This window comes from Barbus barbus (assembly GCF_936440315.1).
Source record: "Barbus barbus genome assembly, chromosome: 38".
Taxonomy (NCBI): Eukaryota; Metazoa; Chordata; class Actinopteri; order Cypriniformes; family Cyprinidae; genus Barbus; species Barbus barbus.
In genome coordinates this window covers 10,378,387-10,399,981 of record NC_136716.1, presented here as the reverse complement: position 1 = coordinate 10,399,981, position 21,595 = coordinate 10,378,387, and the positions used below count along the sequence as shown (strand labels likewise).

Genomic DNA, 21,595 nt, shown 5'->3' with positions numbered 1-21,595 from the left:
TAATCATTTGATTTTGGTAAACATCAGCCACTGTTCCTTTTTTAGGCAGTCTTCTTCTGTCTATGCCCTCAGCAGATGGCACTGTAATGCTAGTATTTTAGAAGACAAACGCACTCAAGAGAAACGACCCCTTTCTCCTCACAACTACTACTGCTGCTCAATGGTTTGAACACAAGCACGTTTGCTCGCTCGCTCTCTCTCTCTCACGCTCTCTCTCTCTCTCACCCTCCCTCTCTCTCTCTCTCTCTCTCTCTCTCTCACCCTCTCTGTCCTCTCTCTCGCTCGCTCTCTCTCTCTCACGCTCTCTCTCTCTCTCACCCTCCCTCTCTCTCTCTCTCTCTCTCACCCTCTCTGTCCTCTCTCTCGCTCGCTCTCTCTCTCTCACACCCTCTCTGTCTCTCTCTCTGTCTCTCTCTCATAGTAGAGGTAGAGAAGCGCGCGTCAGTTCAGATTCGGTGCCGCAGTTTATAAACACTACACATCTCCAAGCTGAGAAGTTGCGAGAAAGACTAATTGCTCTGTTTTTACTAAATTGCTTTTTTGCGCATCCATTCATTTGATCAATTTGAGGATAACAGAAATAATCTTAACTGAGAGGCTGCAAGCGAAGTTGTCGATTTATGGAGCGACACGGCGAACGTGTGGAAACAGACCCGCGCGAAACTTAAGACACCCTTCTTGTCTGCGATCGCATCATGTCTACGATCAGGCGAAAATTCGGCGAAGACTATCATGTGGTGAACACCAACCGGGCTGTGTCCTTTTCTGCCCCGGCCAAAAGAAAGCGCCAGAGGTTCGTGGAGAAAAACGGGCGCTGCAATGTCCAGCACGGTAACCTTGGCGGCGAGACCAGTAGGTATATCTCTGACCTCTTCACCACACTCGTGGACCTCAAGTGGCGCTGGAACCTGCTCATTTTCCTTTTAACGTACACAGTCGCGTGGCTTATCATGGCATCTATGTGGTGGATCATCGCGTACATCCGCGGGGACCTCGGCCACGGCCACGACGAATCGTACAAGCCGTGCGTCGCCAACGTTTACAACTTTCCCTCCGCTTTCCTGTTCTTCATCGAGACTGAGGCGACTATAGGTTACGGGTACCGATACATAACGGAGAAGTGCCCGGAGGGCATCATACTTTTCCTGTTCCAGTCGTTGCTGGGCTCGATCGTGGACGCGTTTCTTATCGGCTGTATGTTCATTAAGATGTCTCAGCCCAAGAAACGCGCAGAGACCCTCATGTTCAGCCAGGACGCGGTCATCTCACAACGGGACGGGAAACTCTGCCTCATGTTTAGGGTCGGAAATCTCAGGAATAGCCACATGGTGTCGGCGCAGATCAGGTGCAAGCTCATCAAGGTAGTGCTTTCTGTAGACAATACTATTAATGTCAATAGATCCCATGTGGATGGTTGTGTGTTTTTTGCGCACAGGTTTTAAGAGCACAACAAAGGCGCATCTCTCAACAATGCTATCCTACATAAAATTATGTTGTTGGTTCCGATCGTAGTTAGGAGCAGTGTTGGATGTTTTGATGCTTCGCGTGACGCATTGGGAGGGGAGCTTGCATTGATTTTAAAAAGAGCTCGCCATACTGTAAAATTGGCCAATGCCTGTTTGCACCTCTAATGTAATGCAATCCGATCTCAGCAGTCTCTGATTTGCATAGAGATCTTGTTTGCACTCAGAACAAAGAGCAATGACGTGCATAAATGAATTGGACACATTCCCAATTCTGATTATAAGGATTCCCGTGGGAAGCCTTGCGTAAGAGTGCTTCTTGGACACAAAGTACATTTCTTTTGGCTCGGTGTAAACTGTCACTAAACTATTGAAGCCTGAGTTTAAGTTTGAGTAAATATGAACTTAGTGTTATACCAGCAGCTCAGTTCAGCTCAAAAATTCAGACAGTAGGAGAGTAACACTTTGTAAGGTCCAAGGTCACATTGCGTGACCATTGAAAGGGCAAAGATGTTGTTTAATGAAAGTTGTTTAAAATTCCATGCCATCTTAAGTAATTCAGTGTGTTATTTCATGAGTTACCATACCACCTACCCAGCTCATCTTTCAGCTGTAATTGGTAGAACAAATAACCAAAAATAAAACAACCAAAATAATTATAAAATACTTGACAGAAAATACAAAAACATGAACTGGAACACAGCAAAATAAAACATCTGAATGATTATTTTTTATTTGTTTTCAGTAACAAATATCTAGGCTTCATTTAAAAAAAAAAAGTTGAGAAAATGGATGAGATTACTATATTACTATGTTTTATTTATTTACCTTTTTGACAAATAGATTTTTTGTTGTTGTTTTTTAGTTAGGTTTATGCAAGTCATAAGTCTTTTTTAACACACCTTTGCCATAACTGGAAACCAAAAAAAAATACTGATTCAATATATATATTTTTTTACACTGGACAATCTTCAAATGGCAGAATTCACCAGTGCATCTCCAGTGAGAATGATGTAAGAGTGAGAGAACATGGGGAAAGGGCAAAGAAAATGCACTCCAGGATTTACGATAAGCAATACGCAAAACATGGGGCTGAACAGAGCGGAAAGGAGTAGAAACACAGAAGGGTGGGGTGTTGGGGTGGGAGGCTGTGTTCTGAGAAAAGAAAAGCATGATTGACACATGGCTTTCTCCACACCATGGTAGGCGCAATGCAGTGAGCAGGGGATGACGGATGGTTGACTTCATAAGCACCTTCCTCACTTCCATTTTGCCCTTTACTCGTTACTGTCCTATTCAGAGTGCTAGAAAAAAACAGCAACCCATCTATCGCTCTCAGAGCAGCCTGCAGCGTAAGCAATCTGTCCTGCTTCTGAAATTTACAGTCTCTTTTGCTTTCCCTTACTGTTTACTATGGCTAATGCCTGAGAAGTGTTTATACTATACAGTGTATTTACTGCCCGGCTTTCTTGAGAGCATCACAAAAAGATAATGATCAATATTTTGGAAATTAAAATGTTGTCAATCATTGAAATTTGCAACTGAAAGTTCTCCCACAGGTCAAAAAAGTTAATTTGACGTCCATGCAATGCACACACAAACAAACAAACAAAACATCTCCTGCACACATCTGTCTAAACTGGCAACTGCATGCTGTGTTCCATAAGCTTTGACGTGTTTCTTTCTACAGATATTTGAAAGAAAATCATGTGGATTTTGCATGCAAAGACAATGGTCTCCCTTGAGTTTTGTGGTTAGAATGGCAGGGCTTTCTATAGCATCTCACTCAGGCTAGGGATTTGACAAAAATGATTAAATCTCATCAGGGACTTCATGCTGGGTATGAGCTGCGAGGAACGAAGATAATTTTTGTCTCATAGCTCCCTACCCCTGAACTCCAGGGAACTGTCTTACCTCCCCTTGCAGCCTCGCCTTGAAAAAAGACGTTCAAAATTGATCTTATCATAGCCTTTCATTCCCCCTCCCCCCTGTTTCTGCAAAGTTTGACAAGCATATTTGTTTAGCTGTAGTCTTGGTTTTTGGGCATTTCCATAATATTCTTCTATAATTAAAACCACTTTTTATTTATAATATCTGTCATAATTATAAGTGTTTACATCTAAATGTGTAAAGTATTCACAAAAACATTTATCAAAATATTTTATATTTTAATTTAAAAAATAGCTGAATATTACAATTAAATTTGCAAGCAAATGCAGAGCAAAAAAAAAGACACCTCAAAAGTTACATTGATAACATTCTGATATGTGATGTGCTTTGGGTTCACACGCATATGTGGGAAGTGCAATCCACACTTAGTCTCTCCACTACCTTTATCACACCAGCAGATGACACATCGTGTGTTCCCTTTTGAAGGTTTTGCACTTGTGTGTTATCATTTCCTTAAAATAAGAACATTTGTGTATTTGTGTGTGTGTGCTTGTGTGACTGTGGCACTGCATCTATACTTGTGAAAACTCTCACTCTTTTCCTGGGAACACCACTGTGATTGGTGCTCTCAGTCTGTTCACCATCTGTGGCCTTCGGCACAGGCAGCCATCCCCGCTGACATCACTGCCAATCTCTAATGTTAATATGGAAACACAAGGCTATGTGTAAAGGTAGATTAACAAACTGTGGTTGTTGACTGAGGATGCGCTTTAAATGATTTGATTTGCATGCAGACATCTGTAAATATTAGATATAAAACCAGTGGAATATGTCATGTAATTTTGACCCCTGTTCTGTCTGTGGGTGGGTAGTTGACACACTACAGGACACAGCTGTCACTGTCATATTATACTTGAATGAAAACTCTTTTAAATAGCAGTGCAATTTCATATTTGATTTTATAACCTCATATTAATTGAGTGTCTACGTGGAATATCTGTAGTTCTAAAAATGATTGTTGCACCACTGCAAAGGTAAACAGCAAAAAATATGACTAAAAAGATTAAAAATTACAACAACCTCTGACCAGAAATGGTGACTAGTCATAGGATCTAAAATATACACTTACATATTAAAAAAATCTTAATTGATATAATGTTTTAAATTACAAATTTTAAAGTAATATATATATTTTTTTCATAATGTTATTGAAAAATATTTAAACAACCTTTAAACAAATTTATTCATAATAGACATTTGCTGGTCTTTTTTAGCTGATTTGGTTGGGCAGTCATGGTCTCTCTAAAACTGTCCAATATACCAGCTTAACCAGCTTGAGAGAGCAGTTAATTCCTGCAAAATTTTCAAAACATTTTTAACAAGGTAAAGAGCGATTCAGGTACCTGGATTGTAGATGTTACAATCCCAGTAAAGTATGCTAGATCACAGTAGTTTGCTACATCCTGCACAACACTCACACTCATCCTTTAAGGTCTGGGCAACTGTATCATGCAAACTGGGTTCAGTACTGATTTTGTGGCATGTTTGTGCTGTTACCTGATTTGCATAATTCCTTCAGTGAATCCAATACCACAACAGCACAGGCAGCATGTGCAAATAAACATTACTATCAGCACAATACATTTTTTGTTCACCCCTGAGCACCACAGGCTGAGATCTTTATCTAAAAAAATCCTCTGAAGTGTATGGCGAGATTAAATGTAGCATTACAAACTCCAGTTTATGAAAGAGAAATTGTGAATGTGCCTTAACCGCTTATCTCACCCTATGTTTGTTTTAGTCTCGTCAGACCCCTGAGGGAGAATTTCTACCGTTGGATCAGCGGGAATTGGATGTGGGATTTGGAACGGGTGCTGACCAACTTTTTCTTGTCTCCCCCCTCACAATATGTCATGAGATCAATTCCAATAGCCCTTTTTTCGACCTGTCTCAGCGCTCCCTCATGAATGAGCAGTTTGAGATTGTTGTCATCCTAGAAGGCATTGTAGAAACTACAGGTTAGTGTCAGACATTACTACAATGTGTTAATTCTCTCTCTCTCACACACACACACACACATCAAACATTTTTTTTTTTGCATTTGTTAGCGAGTTAACTACATCTTAACAATTAGAGTAATGTGAATAATTTGTAATTGCAATGCTGAGTATTACATGCACAACAGCACACTGGTAACACTGGTTCTGTCTAGCAATTTGTGTTTAGCAATTATAATGTATTATATTCATATATTCTGTTTCTGTCTTTTCATTCTAAAATGAATCTATGGCTTCCCTTTCAGGCATGACGTGCCAGGCACGAACTTCTTACACAGAGGACGAGGTTCTGTGGGGTCACCGCTTCCTCCCTGTCATGTCACTGGAGGACGGATTCTTCAGGGTGGATTACTCTCAGTTTCACAACAATTTTGAGGTGCCCACTCCTCCATACAGTGTGAAGGAGCAGGATGAAAAATCCTCCCTGTCCTCCCCCGGTCCTGTTCTCTCACCCACATTGCTTGATGGTCATAGTCGCAGAGAGTGCATCTTCTCTTTCGATGGGGTTCCTCACACCGGAGAACCTGGTTCCAAATTACCCATCAAACTCCAGCGTATGAGCTCTAAGAATGGAAAAGAGGTCCTTAAAACTGGAAGCATGACAACAGAAAAGGCCTCCAGCATGGGTGACCTGCCCCTCAGGCTGCAGCGACTCGGATCCCTGGTGGGTCAAGGGGAGGCGGAAAATCAGCTCCAGCTCAAACCTCTTAAGCTGGGTTCAGAGGCCCACACCCGGTCGGCAGGAGAACTGGAGCATCACAGACCGGTCCCAATACCTGCTCCGGTCCCAAGGCCAAGCCTTAATCCGTTGCCTGCATCCAGTGGCCGACCTGAGGACAACCTCCCCCCAAAATTACGCAGAATGAATGCAGACCACTGAATGAGTCTTTATTTCTCACACAGAGATGAACATTGAGGCTTAGGAGGTAGATATAATTCTCAATATAATTTAATATTGAATAATATTTATTTAAAAATTACTATAATGTGATTCTTCTTTTCTATGCTTATGGAAGAGCCACGTCCCTTCAATTAAACTTCCTGCTTTGCCCTCAGTAATATGAGTATTGTAGATTTTCCAAATTCAGTTTGAATTCAAATAAGCTTCAGCTACTTTTAAATGATTAAGCACCTTTTTAGTATGAACACAAATATCACATGCATTTATTTATACAGTATAAGTTATTTATTAAGTATTTATTTAGAGGAACTTTACTGATGTACAGGCTTTAAATGTGTAAGGCTTTTTGTCACATTACTGTCAGCAATATATATATATATATATATATATATATATATATATATATACTTTAAAATTCATGTTTATTGCAACCAATGTTAGAACTGTTTTCATCCATTGATACCGAAAGTACTGAAATAACTTTATTTCTTTGTCAAAACATTTTTCTTCATTTGAGAACATTTTCAAATGTTTCTCATATTGTTTCGTTGGAAGACACTGTGCAAAGATGAAAATTACTGTGCTTTTGAATCAACATTTCTGACTATTTTAATAATTTCATTATTAATTTCTATGAAACAGTAAAAAAAACTTGGAAAGCATTATTTTGGTGTTTCTGACTGACATCTACAAGTATGTCAGTTATATTGCCCAGAAAAGCTAACCAAGGCATGAAACATTTAGCGTGTAACTGAACCTTTCAATCAGGGTATTTGCATTAGGTCCCATCTGTGTTTAGGGCCAGAGTCCTGTGCATCTTCTAAAGCTTGAGCATTAGGAAATCCATCTTATTTACACGATTAAATTTCCTTATTTGAAAAAAAAAATGCCTTTGTAATTCAACATCTATTTCATAAACTGAATACCATGAGTTTGGGTGTAAATTCTCCATTCACTTGTTCAGGGTCATGAAGCAAATGACCAGAGAAAGTACTTTTCCATCATGATGGAGCTGACCCTCACTCCGATGGAAAGGTTATTTTCCTCTGTTTGATCGGGTGCCAAGAGACACTGCAGTCATGACTGAGACAAAATATCGATCACTGGGCGCCATCACATCAGCCTGGACAAATGTTACATCTGAATAATATCTTCTCTAGAGATGAAGCAGCATAGAAGCATGTAAATTGTCTCAGAAACAGGCCAAATGGGAATCATGACCAGAGAAGTCTGATATCCTGAGTCAGTACAGCAGTTTCAACACAGTGGTCAGTATTGATGGTGAGAGTCTTTACGAACAGAGCCTATGCATACAAATCAAGGTACTTTCATAATACAAACCCGATTCCAAAAAAGTTGGGACACTGTACAAATTGTGAATAAAAACATAGTGCAATGATGTGGAAGTTTCAAATTTCAATATTTTATTCAGAATACAACATAGATGACATATCAAATGTTTAAACTGAGAAAATGTATCATTTTAAGGGAAAAATAAGTTTTTTAAATTTCATGGCATCAACACATCTCAAAAAAGTTGGGACAAGGCCATGTTTACCACTGTGTGGCATCCCCTCTTCTTTTTATAACAGTCTGTAAACGTCTGGGGACTGAGGAGACAAGTTGCTCAAGTTTAGGAATAGGAATGTTGTCCCATTCTTGTCTAATACAGGCTTCTAGTTGCTCAACTGACTTAGGTCTTCTTTGTCGCATCTTCCTCTTTATGATGCGCCAAATGTTTTCTATGGGTGAAAGATCTGGACTGCAGGCTGGCCATTTCAGTACCCGGATCCTCCTTCTACGCAGCCATGATGATGTAATTGATGCAGTATGTGGTCTGGCATTGTCATGTTGGAAAATGCAAGGTCTTCCCTGAAAGACACAACGTCTGGATGGGAGCATATGTTGTTCTAGAACTTGGATATACCTTTCAGCATTGATGGTGCCTTTCCAGATGTGTAAGCTGCCCATGCCACACGCACTCATGCAACCCCATACCATCAGAGATGCAGGCTTCTGAACTGAGCGCTGATAACAACTTGGGTTGTCCTTGTCCTCTTTAGTCCGGATGACATGGCGTCCCAATTTTCCAAAAAGAACTACAAATTTTGATTCGTCTGACCACAGAACAGGTTTCCACTTTGCCACAGTCCATTTTAAACAAGCCTTGGCCCAGAGAAAACGCCTGCGCATCTGGATCATGTTTAGATATGGCTTCTTTTTTGACCTATAGAGTTTTAGCCGGAAACGGCGAATGGCACGGTGGATTGTGTTCACCAACAATGTTTTCTGGAAGTATTCCTGAGCCCATGTTGTGATTTCCATTACAGTAGCATTCCTGTATGTGATGCAGTGCCGTCTAAGGGCCCGAAGATCACGGGCATCCAGTATGGTTTTCCGGCCTTGACCCTTACGGACAGAGATTGTTCCAGATTCTCTGAATCTTTGGATGATATTATGCACTGTAGATGATGATAACTTCAAACTCTTTGCAATTTTTCTCTGAGAAACTCCTTTCTGATATTGCTCCACTATTTGTCGCCGCAGCATTGGGGGAATTGGTGATCCTCTTGCCATCTTGACTTCTGAGAGACACTGCCACTCTGAGAGGCTCTTTTTATACCCAATCATGTTGCCAATTGACCTAATAAGTTGCAAATTGGTCCTCCAGCTGTTCCTTATATGTACATTTAATTTTCCGGCCTCTTATTGCTACCTGTCCCAACTTTTTTGGAATGTGTAGCTCTCATGAAATCCAAAATGAGCCAATATTTGGCATGACATTTCAAAATCTCTCACTTTCAACATTTGATATGTTATCTATATTCTATTGTGAATAAAATATAAGTTTATGAGATTTGTAAATTATTGCATTCCTTTTTTATTCGTAATTTGTACAGTGTCCCAACTTTTTTGGAATCGGGTTTGTATGTACCACATATACAAGGAAGAACTAGACTGTAATAATAAAGAGCACGTATTAAAGGAATAGTTTACCCAAATGTAAAAACTCTGTCATCATCAGTGCCGATAGCCTCGTGTGCAAGTGTGCCAAGTTCGAGTCCCGGTTCACATTTTTGTTCATACATTGAAGGTCAATGGCTACAATGTTATTTGGTTCCCAATGTTCTTCAAAATATGTTCTTTTCTAAATAAAAAGCAGGTCATACATATATTTTTGGTTATTCCTTTAAGTAAGTTGGTGTGCAATATAAATAAATTCCCCCATATACTACATCCACCATTTGCCTTTGACATTTAGCCAGAGCTGGGTAGATTACTTACAAATTGTAATCCGTTACTGATTCCAGATTACGTGACAAAAATTGTAGTCAGTAACGTAATCTGTTAAATTACACATTTTAGGTAATATAATCAGATTACTTTTAGATTACTTTTGATTTAACTCGTTTATCACATTGATTTAAATAGCATTATCTTGTACCATAATGATGTAAAAAATGCAAAGAGTAAGAAAACTTGTTCCATTAATTGTAATTTACAACATGAAGTGCATTAAACATTATATTACAGTTTCCCAAACTAGGGTTCGTAAAGGAACTGCAGGGGGGTTGTGAGTTTAATGAAAAGCTGAAAATTAATTCATAAAAAATAAAATTTAAATAAATCATTTTAAAACAAACTCCCCTTTTTTTATTTAAATTTTTTTTTGAACTCCCTTTTGAGGAAAGTCTCTTCGCTTGGCGGCCATATTTGCAACGCCTCCAGTCAGCTCATACAAGACAGTCTTAATGAACAGGGGAATCCTGAAATCTCAAACACTGCTCGCTGAACTCACATTGTCAAATCAGCAACAAAAATCTGATATTAATTGCCCCATGAATGTTGTTTCTTATGCTCAAATAGCGTTTAAAAAGCTTATTTTTCAGGCTAGACCAGGCAATGCGCATGCATAATCATAACCTGCTTATACTGTGCATGTGCATTGGCTGGTCTAGTCAGGTTTCTATTGGAAATGTGACTCTTTCATTTCGAAGGTGGGACTATTCCTACATATTGCGTGTTGCAGTTTCTCCCATTCATAAGTATAGGAGTGAACAGTCTTTGTGTTTCTATAGTCTTTGTTTTAAATAAAACACTTACTAAAAAAGATTAAATATTTTTATTTACCTGCATGCCATGTGATCATTAATCAACATCAAAGAAACTGTGAACATGCAAATGTGATACTTAATTATTGAAATGTTTACTTTTAAATCTCAGGGGTACTTAAAGCAAATATATTTGGTGAATAAGGTTTTGGAATGCCTGCATTACATGTATCTAAGAAATAACGTGAATGTGCATTTTAATTAGTTATAATTAATAATACATGGTTAAAAAACCTACAGAGTAATAATTCAAATAAAAATGAATGTGTTCATCAGTAGTTGATGCAATGTTGAAACCCTTCTTAAACCTAAAATGATTTTTGTAAATCCAGTGGTCAAAGGCTGTCACCACCCGACTAATGACTGATCTCTGTGTGAATGTTCACAAGACTGGACTATTTATACAATAAGTATATATTCGGTAGGCTATTTTAGAAAGGAAAATTTAAAAGATGAAAAAGAGAAATTAGGGGGAATCAATGATTTATGAATAATTTATTGCTATTGTGTGAATAATATGTAATCATGTAATCCATAAAAAAGTAACTGTAGTCTTTTAAAATGTAATTTACTCTGATTACAAGTACTTAATTTTTGGAATCTGATTACGTAATCCAGATTACATGTAATCAATTACTACCCAGCTCTGCATTTAGCTTATGTTTTTTGACCTGTTATGTACTAACAACAATACAGAAGAAAATTATTTGGTATAAAAAAAAGTACAATTTAACTTTGAAGCTGCTGAATTTTAAATGCCCAAAGAAACTGGACAAATGTTTACAGAATTTGTCTTGTTGTATTGTATTAGTTTAGCAAAATCATCTTTAGTCCATTGCAGATTTAGATATCCATATATGTGTATAACTCTGATGGCAACTTGCGCTCCGTTCCAATATGACAGATGGCTTACGCAGATGGCAGAACCTGGTCCTGAGCAGCCCTGTTCTCAATTTTAATGCAGGAACAATATTTTTCCATTGAAACATAATTTTCACAGTCATGCTCACCATGTGCTCTAGAACACAATTCCAGATGCTCATTAATACCTAACGAGCTCAGTAAATTCTGTCAAACCAAACCACACAAAAAAAAATCCTTAGCACCTCGCCATGTGAATAAGCAATGGTGAGGTGATACCATAGAAAGAAAAGGAAATCGTTAGTGGAGTATCCATGTTCACATGCAATTTCTTTAAATCCCTCTAGGCCTGACAGATGCTCAGTGGAATCTGTCATGAAACTCACTTTTTTCTTATTTCAATGCCAACTGCTTTAAGTACAGTCCTTTGTTCTTTTTCAGTATCTGTCAGTACTTTGTGTAAACTGTGTTTGAAATGTATTCTCTGATGGCCCTTCAAAGTGGTTGAAAAAAAAAAACACTGTGAAGTGTCTGCAACTCCATTTCACATCAAACTTCCTTTCGAAAAAGGCGGAGACACAACCCTGAGCGGTCGATGACATATTTACGCTGCAGGCTTGGCCTTTGGCATTCTAGAGAAAGTGCACGGTCAGCTATTGCCCTGAATCTTAATCAATAAAAACTGCTTTCCTCTGGGTTACAGCTTCAGTTCCAAGTATTTGCCCCTCTCTCAAGAAATACAGCAAGATGGAAAACTCTCCATAAGGTCAGGAGACAGCCAGAGTCCTATCCTTGTTAATATGTTGATTTAATAAAATACTTTAAGTTTCTCTGCATTTACAAACGGAAGCCACCGTGCATTTCCATGTGGAAGCCGTGAAGAAGTCATAAGATTCTGCTGAACTTCAGTGACAGGTGCCACACTGATGACAAAACCTAATTAAAGAGACAACGATTATTAAAATAAATGCTTGTTGTCACACACGTGCTTCATGAACTCATTTTGAGATGAGTTGTATACACAACCTTTAACATAATTGCACAGAAGAAAATATAGTTTTAGTAAAATACAAATATTTGAACAGTAAAGCAACTTAATAAAACAGCAAAAGTATTACATGTAACAAAAATATCAAACCATTGATTCAGCCAACAAATACTATAAACTGAATACATTTATAGCATTTAAAATTTGACAACTTGCCCCACTGACAGTTTTTTAATAAATAATAATAAAAAAAGTTGAGCCTCTTAGTTAAGAATGATTACATCACATAGCTGATTCTTGTCTTGAGTTTTTTTTAAGTATAGACATATATACAAAACCACTGCTAAAGACACATTCGTCATATTATGACACAATGTTTAATATTATTAGTGAAATGTGCTTGTTTAATGTGGTGAAGTTGATTCTCAAAAAGTCTGTGATTTTGAGTAAGGACTGTTTGCATTTGACTTTGAATTATTTTGTGCAGTTAAAAATATAAGCTAGACAGCTAGACAGCTCAAGTAGGATAGCACTTGTTATTATTAGCAAAGCTACTGCTCATCGAACAAAGCATCATTGTAGCCCATGCAGTTAACCTACCAGAAGCTCTACTCTTCAATGGTAATGACAGAAACTCAAACATAACAGAAATTCTTTCAAATGTCAAACATAACTGAAGATTAAACATTAACATATGTGTCCCTTCACTTAAAAACAGATAAAATCACAATTAATTTCAATATTTACTCTTCACATCCAGCCATATATACAAAGCATGCCAGGAACTAACAATTACCAGCAAAATAAAACTGCATTCTTGAGCTAATTCTCTTAATATGAATAGGTAGCCTTCTTTACTTAATTTTATCAGCTTAATCAGTTTCTCAATTCAAGCCTCAAAACCGCTTAATTTCCTACAAAAAGGAATAAAAACGTATTTCATGGTTTTAGCAATGAAATATTCTCAGTATTTCCTATAAAACACTGAACCTCAATTTCTTTAATAACATATGCACACTATTAAAAAAAAAAAAAAAAAAACATTACAAGACCCATGGTTCATTTTTTACAGTGTGACAACTAGCCCCGGTCTCTTCTGTTTCACTGAATGACTGAACCAATCACGAACAAATCTGATTGCTTGCTGACAATTATGGGTGTAGGCTGAGTTTGTGCGCCTGACAGGTTTGTTGAAGGATCCCTGTGGTGAAGCACTACAGTGAAGAGTTCCTGTGCCAAAATCATTAAAACCCACTTTATCAACCCTGTTATTATCGGAGTGTCTATTTACACTAAGTGTAAATAGCCGCCTTGTTGACAAAAGCTATTTACACTAATTCCGCCCACCAACATGTGATTGGATTAGTCAACATAAAAAAAAAAAAAAAGAAATGCTTATTTAGCATCGGTTTCAGTGGTGTAGATGGTAAGGTGCATGCTTTTTGAGGTAATTGCCACTATTTGCAATAAGTAGTATAAATAGCAGAAAATCTTGCTATTTTAACAGTGTAAATAGAATCTATATCTATTTGCACTTAGTGTAAATAGTATATCGTTAAAAAATATCCTACTGCTATTTTCACTTTGTGTAAATGGAATCCATTGCTATTTGCACTTAGTGTAAACAGTATCTATCGCTAAAAAATATGCTATTTGCACTTAGTGTAAATAGCATCTATAAAAATAGTCGCTGCCTGTTATTATTCATCTCTGCTGTAGCAGAATAATTAGCTTCCCTTAGCCAACACTTTACTAAAACACAAGTTATTTTCCGCATGTTTAATCAGGAACTAGTGTATTAAAATGTAATGGATCTGAAAGTTAATTTCTGACTAACACATCACTATTGTATTCATTCTCACTGCACATTTCTAATGCATCATATGTTGATATATAATTAAACTGTAATGCATTGTTTATGGGCAAAGCCTTGGCTGAACTGCTTGTGCTGTCTTGCTTATATTTTATTATTTATGGTATGACAAATAATATTTCTATCTATTAATTTTCCTGAGAACTGTGTCCACACTCCACAGAATACATGCACACTAAATAAACATGCTTTTGAAATGTAAAACATGCCATGCCTGGACCTTGACCTGCTAATGTGGAGAGCACACAACACAAAGCTTTAATCTTCGGCATTTAAGTGCAGGACTCTCTCCAGAGCATTTTTCAATGGAAGTGCATGAATATAGCCTTTTCTAAAAGAGTCCATTTTAAATCTCCAGAGTTAGTGCAGTTCATAAAAATCTCTATTTTCCATGCATCTTGATGTAACTTTTCAATTACAATTTACATAATAATAAATTAGACCCCACTACATACAGATCTCAATAATTTGTACATGAAACACTGCTACAAAATGAGGATAACCAGTGAGAAATAACCTTGTCCATTTAAATTAGCACCTCCTAAGATTATAAGACACAAATCAAATATTTTACATCAAAATTCAACATCAGTGAGTATTTGATCATTTAGAATTTCCTTCTCAAGGCTCACCCCCACTTTACTCTTAAATGCATGCTTTAACATGCCACTTTAATTGTACTAGATGTTCGTGAGGGGATTGCTTTGAACTTGATAAGGACAAAAATCAAAAGCAAGCATGTATAGTATACATACAGTATTTGACCTTTTTTAAATTCCTTTGTTACAGCAATGAATTTTGGGGTTGACCTCCCCAGGTCAAATCAAAGTGTTTAACTCTGTAATTCGGATTAGGAAATCTAATGTTTTTGAAGTGTTTTTTCCACATATAATCAGTTGTATTTTAAATGAATTAAGAACGATTCTTTCCACTTCATTCCATAGAGCACATTGAGTATCAAATATATATATTACAGAGGTGGTATAATTGTATTTACATTACATTACAATCACTGGAAGTGCATGCTAAAAAGACATTTATAAAAAACTCTAGTCTGTAGATACCCAAATAATCAGTTTATAATTTATTGACTGCTTAACCAGACTCAAAAGCCGTTATGTAAAAAGGGGTGATGTACACCTGAAATAATCTGATCAACAGACAATAAATTAAGCATGAAAACGCTTAAATCTATTTTTTTTTTTCATTTTGATTCAAAAACACCTTGCACACATGCTATAAGACCAGAATGGGTGTATGTTTATTTACTTATGTATGTCTTACAAACTGGTCAGTGGAACAGACTAAAAATTTAGTAAATATTTGCAAAAAAAGCGTATCTGACAAAAGTCAGCTTTCCTTTTTAAAAGTTGTAATAATGCTCACTGTAACTTGCTGGCATTGACTTTCTCTGATAGGCTACTGAATGCAGCAAATGTGTACTTTGCATGCACTAAAAAATAAATAAATAAATAGGATAGAGAAACCAAAAGAGTCTTACATACAATGTAGAACTGACACACTTCATGTAAATGGTATGTCAAAATGACAGTGGTTCCTTCAGCAGTGGGCGGAACTTACTGGCAAGCAGTAATCGTATTCACTAGCGCTCACCTACAAAGTAAAAATTGTATTTCAGAAAAATAGCTTGGGCAAATGCACACAATGGGCCTGAAACACTGGTAAATAAAGGAGTAAATTCTGAGTAATTTGCTCGTAAAACGGACCTTCTTGAAAACTCTCCTCCGGATTCACAAACGCTTCGTTAACTTCCGATTTGATAGTTAAACATACGTATGGTAATGAATTCCAATCATTCTTGTGCATGCTCATTCACAATAAGTATAATCACGCCTATGAATAACAGCTGCGCAAATTGCGTGTCCAGGTATAGTCAATATTATTACGTGCATGTTTATTTGGTAGTTCCTGTTTTCATTAGTTAATCTTTGTTCATGCATATCACCTGTCTTGTATTATTCATCTCGTTTCCCCATTAGTTTGTCTATCTTTATAAGCCTTCTGTTTCTGTTCAGTCGTTGTCTCGTATTAATGTTATTATAATGGTCTAAGTGTGTTGATGTTTATTAAAAGTATCTCTAATCCTTCGTCTTGCGCTTTTATTACAACCACGAACCGTAACAGAATACGAGACCACAACAGAAGAATGCATCCTTCAATGGATGAACGAGCCCAGTTCATCACCGTGGCTCAGGCGAGTCACGGCCTGTTCGCCTACGCGAGGGCATTCATGCCACTCGCCCTCACCAGCTCTCTAGACAGAGAAGTCCTCAAGACACTGTTCCGAATTGGGATAACCTACCACCAGCTAACGGAACTCCCAGACACCACCAACCTCGATTGGAAGGAGGGGATCATCTGGTGTCTGGAGAGTCTCCGATCCCGATCCGGAACCCTGCCGTCCAGCTCGTCAACCATTTCCCCGTTAAGCCCACCGTCCACAGCTCATTCAAGCCCGCCGCCATTCGCCACTCCCTCAAGACTGCAGTCCGTGGGGAAATCAACGCCGCCGTCTGCGGCTGCCTCAAGCCCGCCATCTGCGGGGAAATCAATGCCGCCGTCAGCGGCTCCCTCAAGCTTGCCGTCCGCGGGGAAATCAACGCCGCCGTCCGCGGCCCACTCATGCCCGCTGGCCTCTCTGCTGTCAAGCCCGCTGGCTCCAGCCCCAGACCTCCTGGATACGGCGCTACCCCTGGAGTTCTCAGCGCCCATCCTCACTCCAGGGCCCGGTCCTCCAGTGCCCTCTCCTCCAGGGCCCGTTCCTCCAGAGCGCCCACCAGACTTTATAGTTTTCCCCAAGAAAATTTTTCTGGGGGCCATATACCCGTGGCCAAGCCAGCTAGGGCCACAGTGGATCTGCCGTGACCTCCCGAGTCCCCTGACCCGCCGTGGCCTCCCGGGTCCCCTGACCCGCCATGGCTCCCCGGACTTCCTGAACCGCCATGGCCGTCGGAGTCTCTGATCCGCCCTGGAGGCCTTTCTTGTCTCCTCCCTGTTCCTGCCCTGCACTGGCCCCCAAGGCCATCCTTCGTCTTGCGCCTTTACTACAACCACAAATCGTAACAAATATATAGAACAAGAATCCAATAATGACATTGACAGATGATAGCCTACCTTTAAAAATTGCAGGACAAAATTTGGGTCCTAGTGGAGTTATAATGTTATTAATATTATCATCATTATCATACATGATCCAATATATAACAATATTAATTTATTATATATTATTTAATATACAGTAATTATTAATAATAATAGTGGGTATAGGGGTGGAAGCAGTGGGAGCAGCAGTGATAATAATAATAATAGTAAGAAATGGACTAGTTGGTAACATTATTGTAGATAACCTCATACCCCTCTAGGTCCCGCAGCCACTCCATCTCTGCCGGTGAGCGCAATCAACAGATCCATCGGCACAGCTCCTAACCCTGCCTATGATCTATATTGTCCCTCCTCCCCATGACCAATAAAACCCGACTCCCGTACCAGTAAATACGGTTTTGTAATTTATTATATCTTCTTCCCAAAGGGGAGCTGGGCCACCACAACAGGCACCTCCAGACCAGGCTCCCCTAATCTGGGTGTGACCCAAAGGATGACTGTTCATTATTAGTATTTGTATTAATTTATTCCAGGTGTTCATGTGTTTGCATCATAATACTTATACATCAGCACATAATACTTACATGACAGATACAAATACATACACCTATACACATATATACAAACACCCACATATACAATCATATACACATGCATGCATACACCCATACATATATATATATATATATATATATACTTATACGTATACACATATACACATATCAATACTACAACCACTACTTCCACCACTGATAATAATAATAATAATAACAACAATAATAATGATAATAATAATAGTATTAATAATGGTAATAATATGCTAAATTTATAAGTATCTAAAAAAAACGGATATCTTCATAGTCAGTTATCTTATAGCTATCACAAAGTTATAATATAATCGTATAGTCAATTACACAATTGTATACACATACACGTTATATTAATCTATCAGTAATGGTTGAACAGTATATTAAATAATATTCATGCTTTATTCTTCTATTGTAAAGGCAGTGCGTGTTTATACATCATGGGACTTAATCGTGAGACTTAATTGGGACATCAGCTCACCAGATAGGTTTAATCAGTATGATAAGAGCAGAGGTGTGAAAGTTGTATTAAATCTGAATAACTGGTTTTGTGTTTTTGATGTATGTTGTTCTTGAATTATATGTTCCCTTAACAGATGTAGCCACTGTGTAGTTAATATAGTATAGTAACCAGCAATATTAACTCCTCTATTGTTGTTCAGTTGCTGTACAAGTAGGATGATTGGTCGGTGTAGTATTTGTTCCGCCCCTCCTCCACTGATTGGACGGCTGGGTAAAAAGTGACAAGTGCTGTGTTTTACCCAAAGCTTGTAAAATATTATAATGGCAGTGCATCAAAATTCAGTGTCATCAGTTTGCCAAAAAGAACACAGAAACTTTTACACACCATTTACACGTGGTAGGGAGCAGGTGTACATTTCTTTCGTACCAACTAACATTTTGAAAATACGAACACTTTCATGAAACCGAAAATTTACAGCAGAACAGCTTTACGAACGATTTACACAAAGATTTGTTCTGCTCGTGTTTCATGAATGAGGCCCAATGTGAATAATATTTAAACAGGAAGCCTAGCAGCCTGTCAGACCTTAATTCTCTTTATCTTAATAGCAGTAGCTTTATTCATTATATCATATTATTTTATTAGTATTATTGTTATAACATTTTTACATTGAATGACCAATAATGTCTCAAGCACTACCACCAGCCCATAATTTTTTTAAAGTTTAATATGACAAATATGCATTCATTTTTGTTTTATTTAGTTTTATTCATTAAATTCTATTATATAAAAATGCTTGATTTACTGATGTTTCTTAAATGTTTTGTAGTTATGCTTTCAAATGATCACATACAGGATAAATGTATATTTGTAAAATGCTGTGTCATCTTGTGAAGAGAAGCTGATTTAATTTTTAATTATGATATCTAAATGAAAATAAAATCATCACAACTTTTTTTGTGTTCACTCAAAACATTTTTGTAAAATGATCATGTAAATGAATTCAACTAAAAAAAGCCACAAACTATTCCCTTTTTATAAAAAACCAAAACAATATTAATTGCATTGAAGCTGGTGAATAAAATCTAGGACTGGTGTTCTGTTATGTTTTAGAAAGACAGCTACTGAAAGGCAAACTGACCTTATAATGTCCTTTTCCTGTAAAAAAACAAAACAAAACAAAAAACATTGCAACGGGGAAAAGGATATAAATAGCCATTAGGGGTTTGACCAAGCTGTGTTGACACGACCACACTTGGATGGCTTTGCCAACACTCAGCCAGTAAAACAGCTTGGCCCAGGGCATCCCGCCGGCCTGAGGAATGGCAGGACAGCAGGCTGGACCTCTGGATCTTCACTGTCTTTCTAATGTCCCGCCAGCCAACCACCAAGCCATATCCAAGCTGGATATGATAGACAATCTGGCTACAGACAACAACAGCCATGTCACAAAGATTTCTGGGCCCACCAAATAACAATGGACTTGAATACATAAAATATGACATGAAAAACCTGTCTACCCTTCCGCTTTGTCTAGTTCTCTGATAATAGGTATAAATTACACAAGTCGTCATACAGATAAAAACTAATAACTGCCTTTTAATCTCGTACCTATGCCAGAAGCTCTTTGCATAATCACAGACTATTAGCAGTCTGTAACATTCTGCTCTGTTTTAGTTGTGTTTTTCCATGGCTTCTGTTGACCCAGTTTCCCTGATTAGTTAATTAGCCCCTCACCTGTTTCTGTTTTCGTATGATTATTACCTGCCTTTATAAGCCTGAGTTCTCCCCAGTTGAGTTTGTCTGCTATTGGTTATGTTACGTTTTTCGAGTTCAATATTATTAAAAAGCTTATTGTTTTGAGATATTCCTGCCTGCCTCGTCTTATCTGTCTGCCTGGGGAAACCGTAACAGAATAGCAGACCGAAACAGTTTTTTTTTTTTTTTTCAGCGGCGTTATTCTTTTTGCTCATTTGTTTTTTTTCCCCTCTCTCCCTCCTAGTATGGATCCCGCCTTCTTACTCCTTTGCCTGGAGCAGAAGGACCGTTCGCTGGTGGAACACACCATGGACTTCGTCAACCTGGCGCGCCTTACACACTTCAAAGACCGCTCGCTCTGTCTGTTCTACATCTCCAACCTGAGCGAGCAGTGTAAGGCGCGCCTACCAGCGAACGGTCCCAGGGAGAATTTCGCCGCTTGCGTGGAGTGGGTGCTGGAGTGTAATGGACTGTTTATCTTCGGTGACCCTGCTGAGGACAGCTCCAGCCCCACTCCCGATCCAGAGCCCAGCCAGCCCTCACCTTCTCGCTGCACGGAGAGTTCGCCAGAGCCCACCGCAGTCGCAGAGCCCGAGCCGGTCGCGTGGATAGAGCCGTCACCACGGAGAGTGACAGAGCCACTCATCGCCCCGGAAACCGAACTCGACGCGACTGACCAGGTGCGTGAGCCGGCAACATCGTGCGTCGTGGGAGTCTTAGTGGAGATCGAGGGAATGGATAAATCCCCAGCCCACACATCCACCACTGAGGGTAAGCAACCGCTGGCTTCTGGAAGCTATTTGGAGGAACTGTTGGGCCTATTCGAAGAAGATCTGATTGACTGGTTTGGGGAGGCATTACCCAGCCCGGTATCTCATGTGTCTCCGCTGGTTCCGTCCAGCCCTGAATCTGTGCCTCCGCTGGTTCCGTCCAGCCTGGAATCTCCTGTGTCTCCGCTGGTTCCGTCCAGCTCGAATCCTCCCGTGTTCCCTCCCAGCCTCCCTCTCCCGCCTCCTCGATACCAGTCAGCCAGCCCATCAGTCCCTCCTCAGCCACATCAGGAAGACCCCTCAGCTCACCCTCAGCATGCCATGCCCGGTGGATCGGTAGAGCTTCGGGTCTCCCTGCAATCTGCCACCTTGGGGTTGGAGGATCCCCAGTCTTCGCCTTCAGCCTGCGAGACCCGGACTCCACCTCGGCCCGCCGATCCATCGGCTCCACCTTGGCTCGTGGCTCCCTCATCTCCACCGTGGCCCCTCACTCCACCAGCTCCGCCGGGCTCCCTCCGGCTCCGCCTTGGTCAGTCGTCCCCCTGCCTACTCCACGGAATTCTACACCTCCAGCTCCGCTTCGTCCCTCCATTCCTCTGGCTCCGTCGGGTTCCTCCCTCCCTCTGGCTCCACCGTTGTCCTCTGTCGCTCCGGCTCCACCGCGTCACTCGGGATCCCCGCCTCCGCCTCACTCGCCTGAGCCGCCGGCTCCACCGTGGCCCTCCGGCCCATCAGTGTCACCCTGGCTC

The 21,595-nt window shown here is 39.4% G+C and overlaps 1 protein-coding gene across 1 annotated transcript; it reads left to right on the top strand.

Moving 5' to 3' along the window:
• Positions 1–695: 695 nt before the first annotated feature.
• On the top strand, positions 696–6,719 carry LOC306857921 (G protein-activated inward rectifier potassium channel 1-like; the record flags this gene model as incomplete). The annotated part of the gene is made up of 3 exons (XM_079398200.1): positions 696–1,361; positions 5,155–5,371; positions 5,656–6,719. 3 exons carry the CDS (start codon positions 696–698, stop codon positions 6,288–6,290), a joined length of 1,518 nt encoding a protein of 505 aa, XP_079254326.1. The 3' UTR covers positions 6,291–6,719.
• Between the last annotated feature and the right edge of the window lie 14,876 nt (positions 6,720–21,595).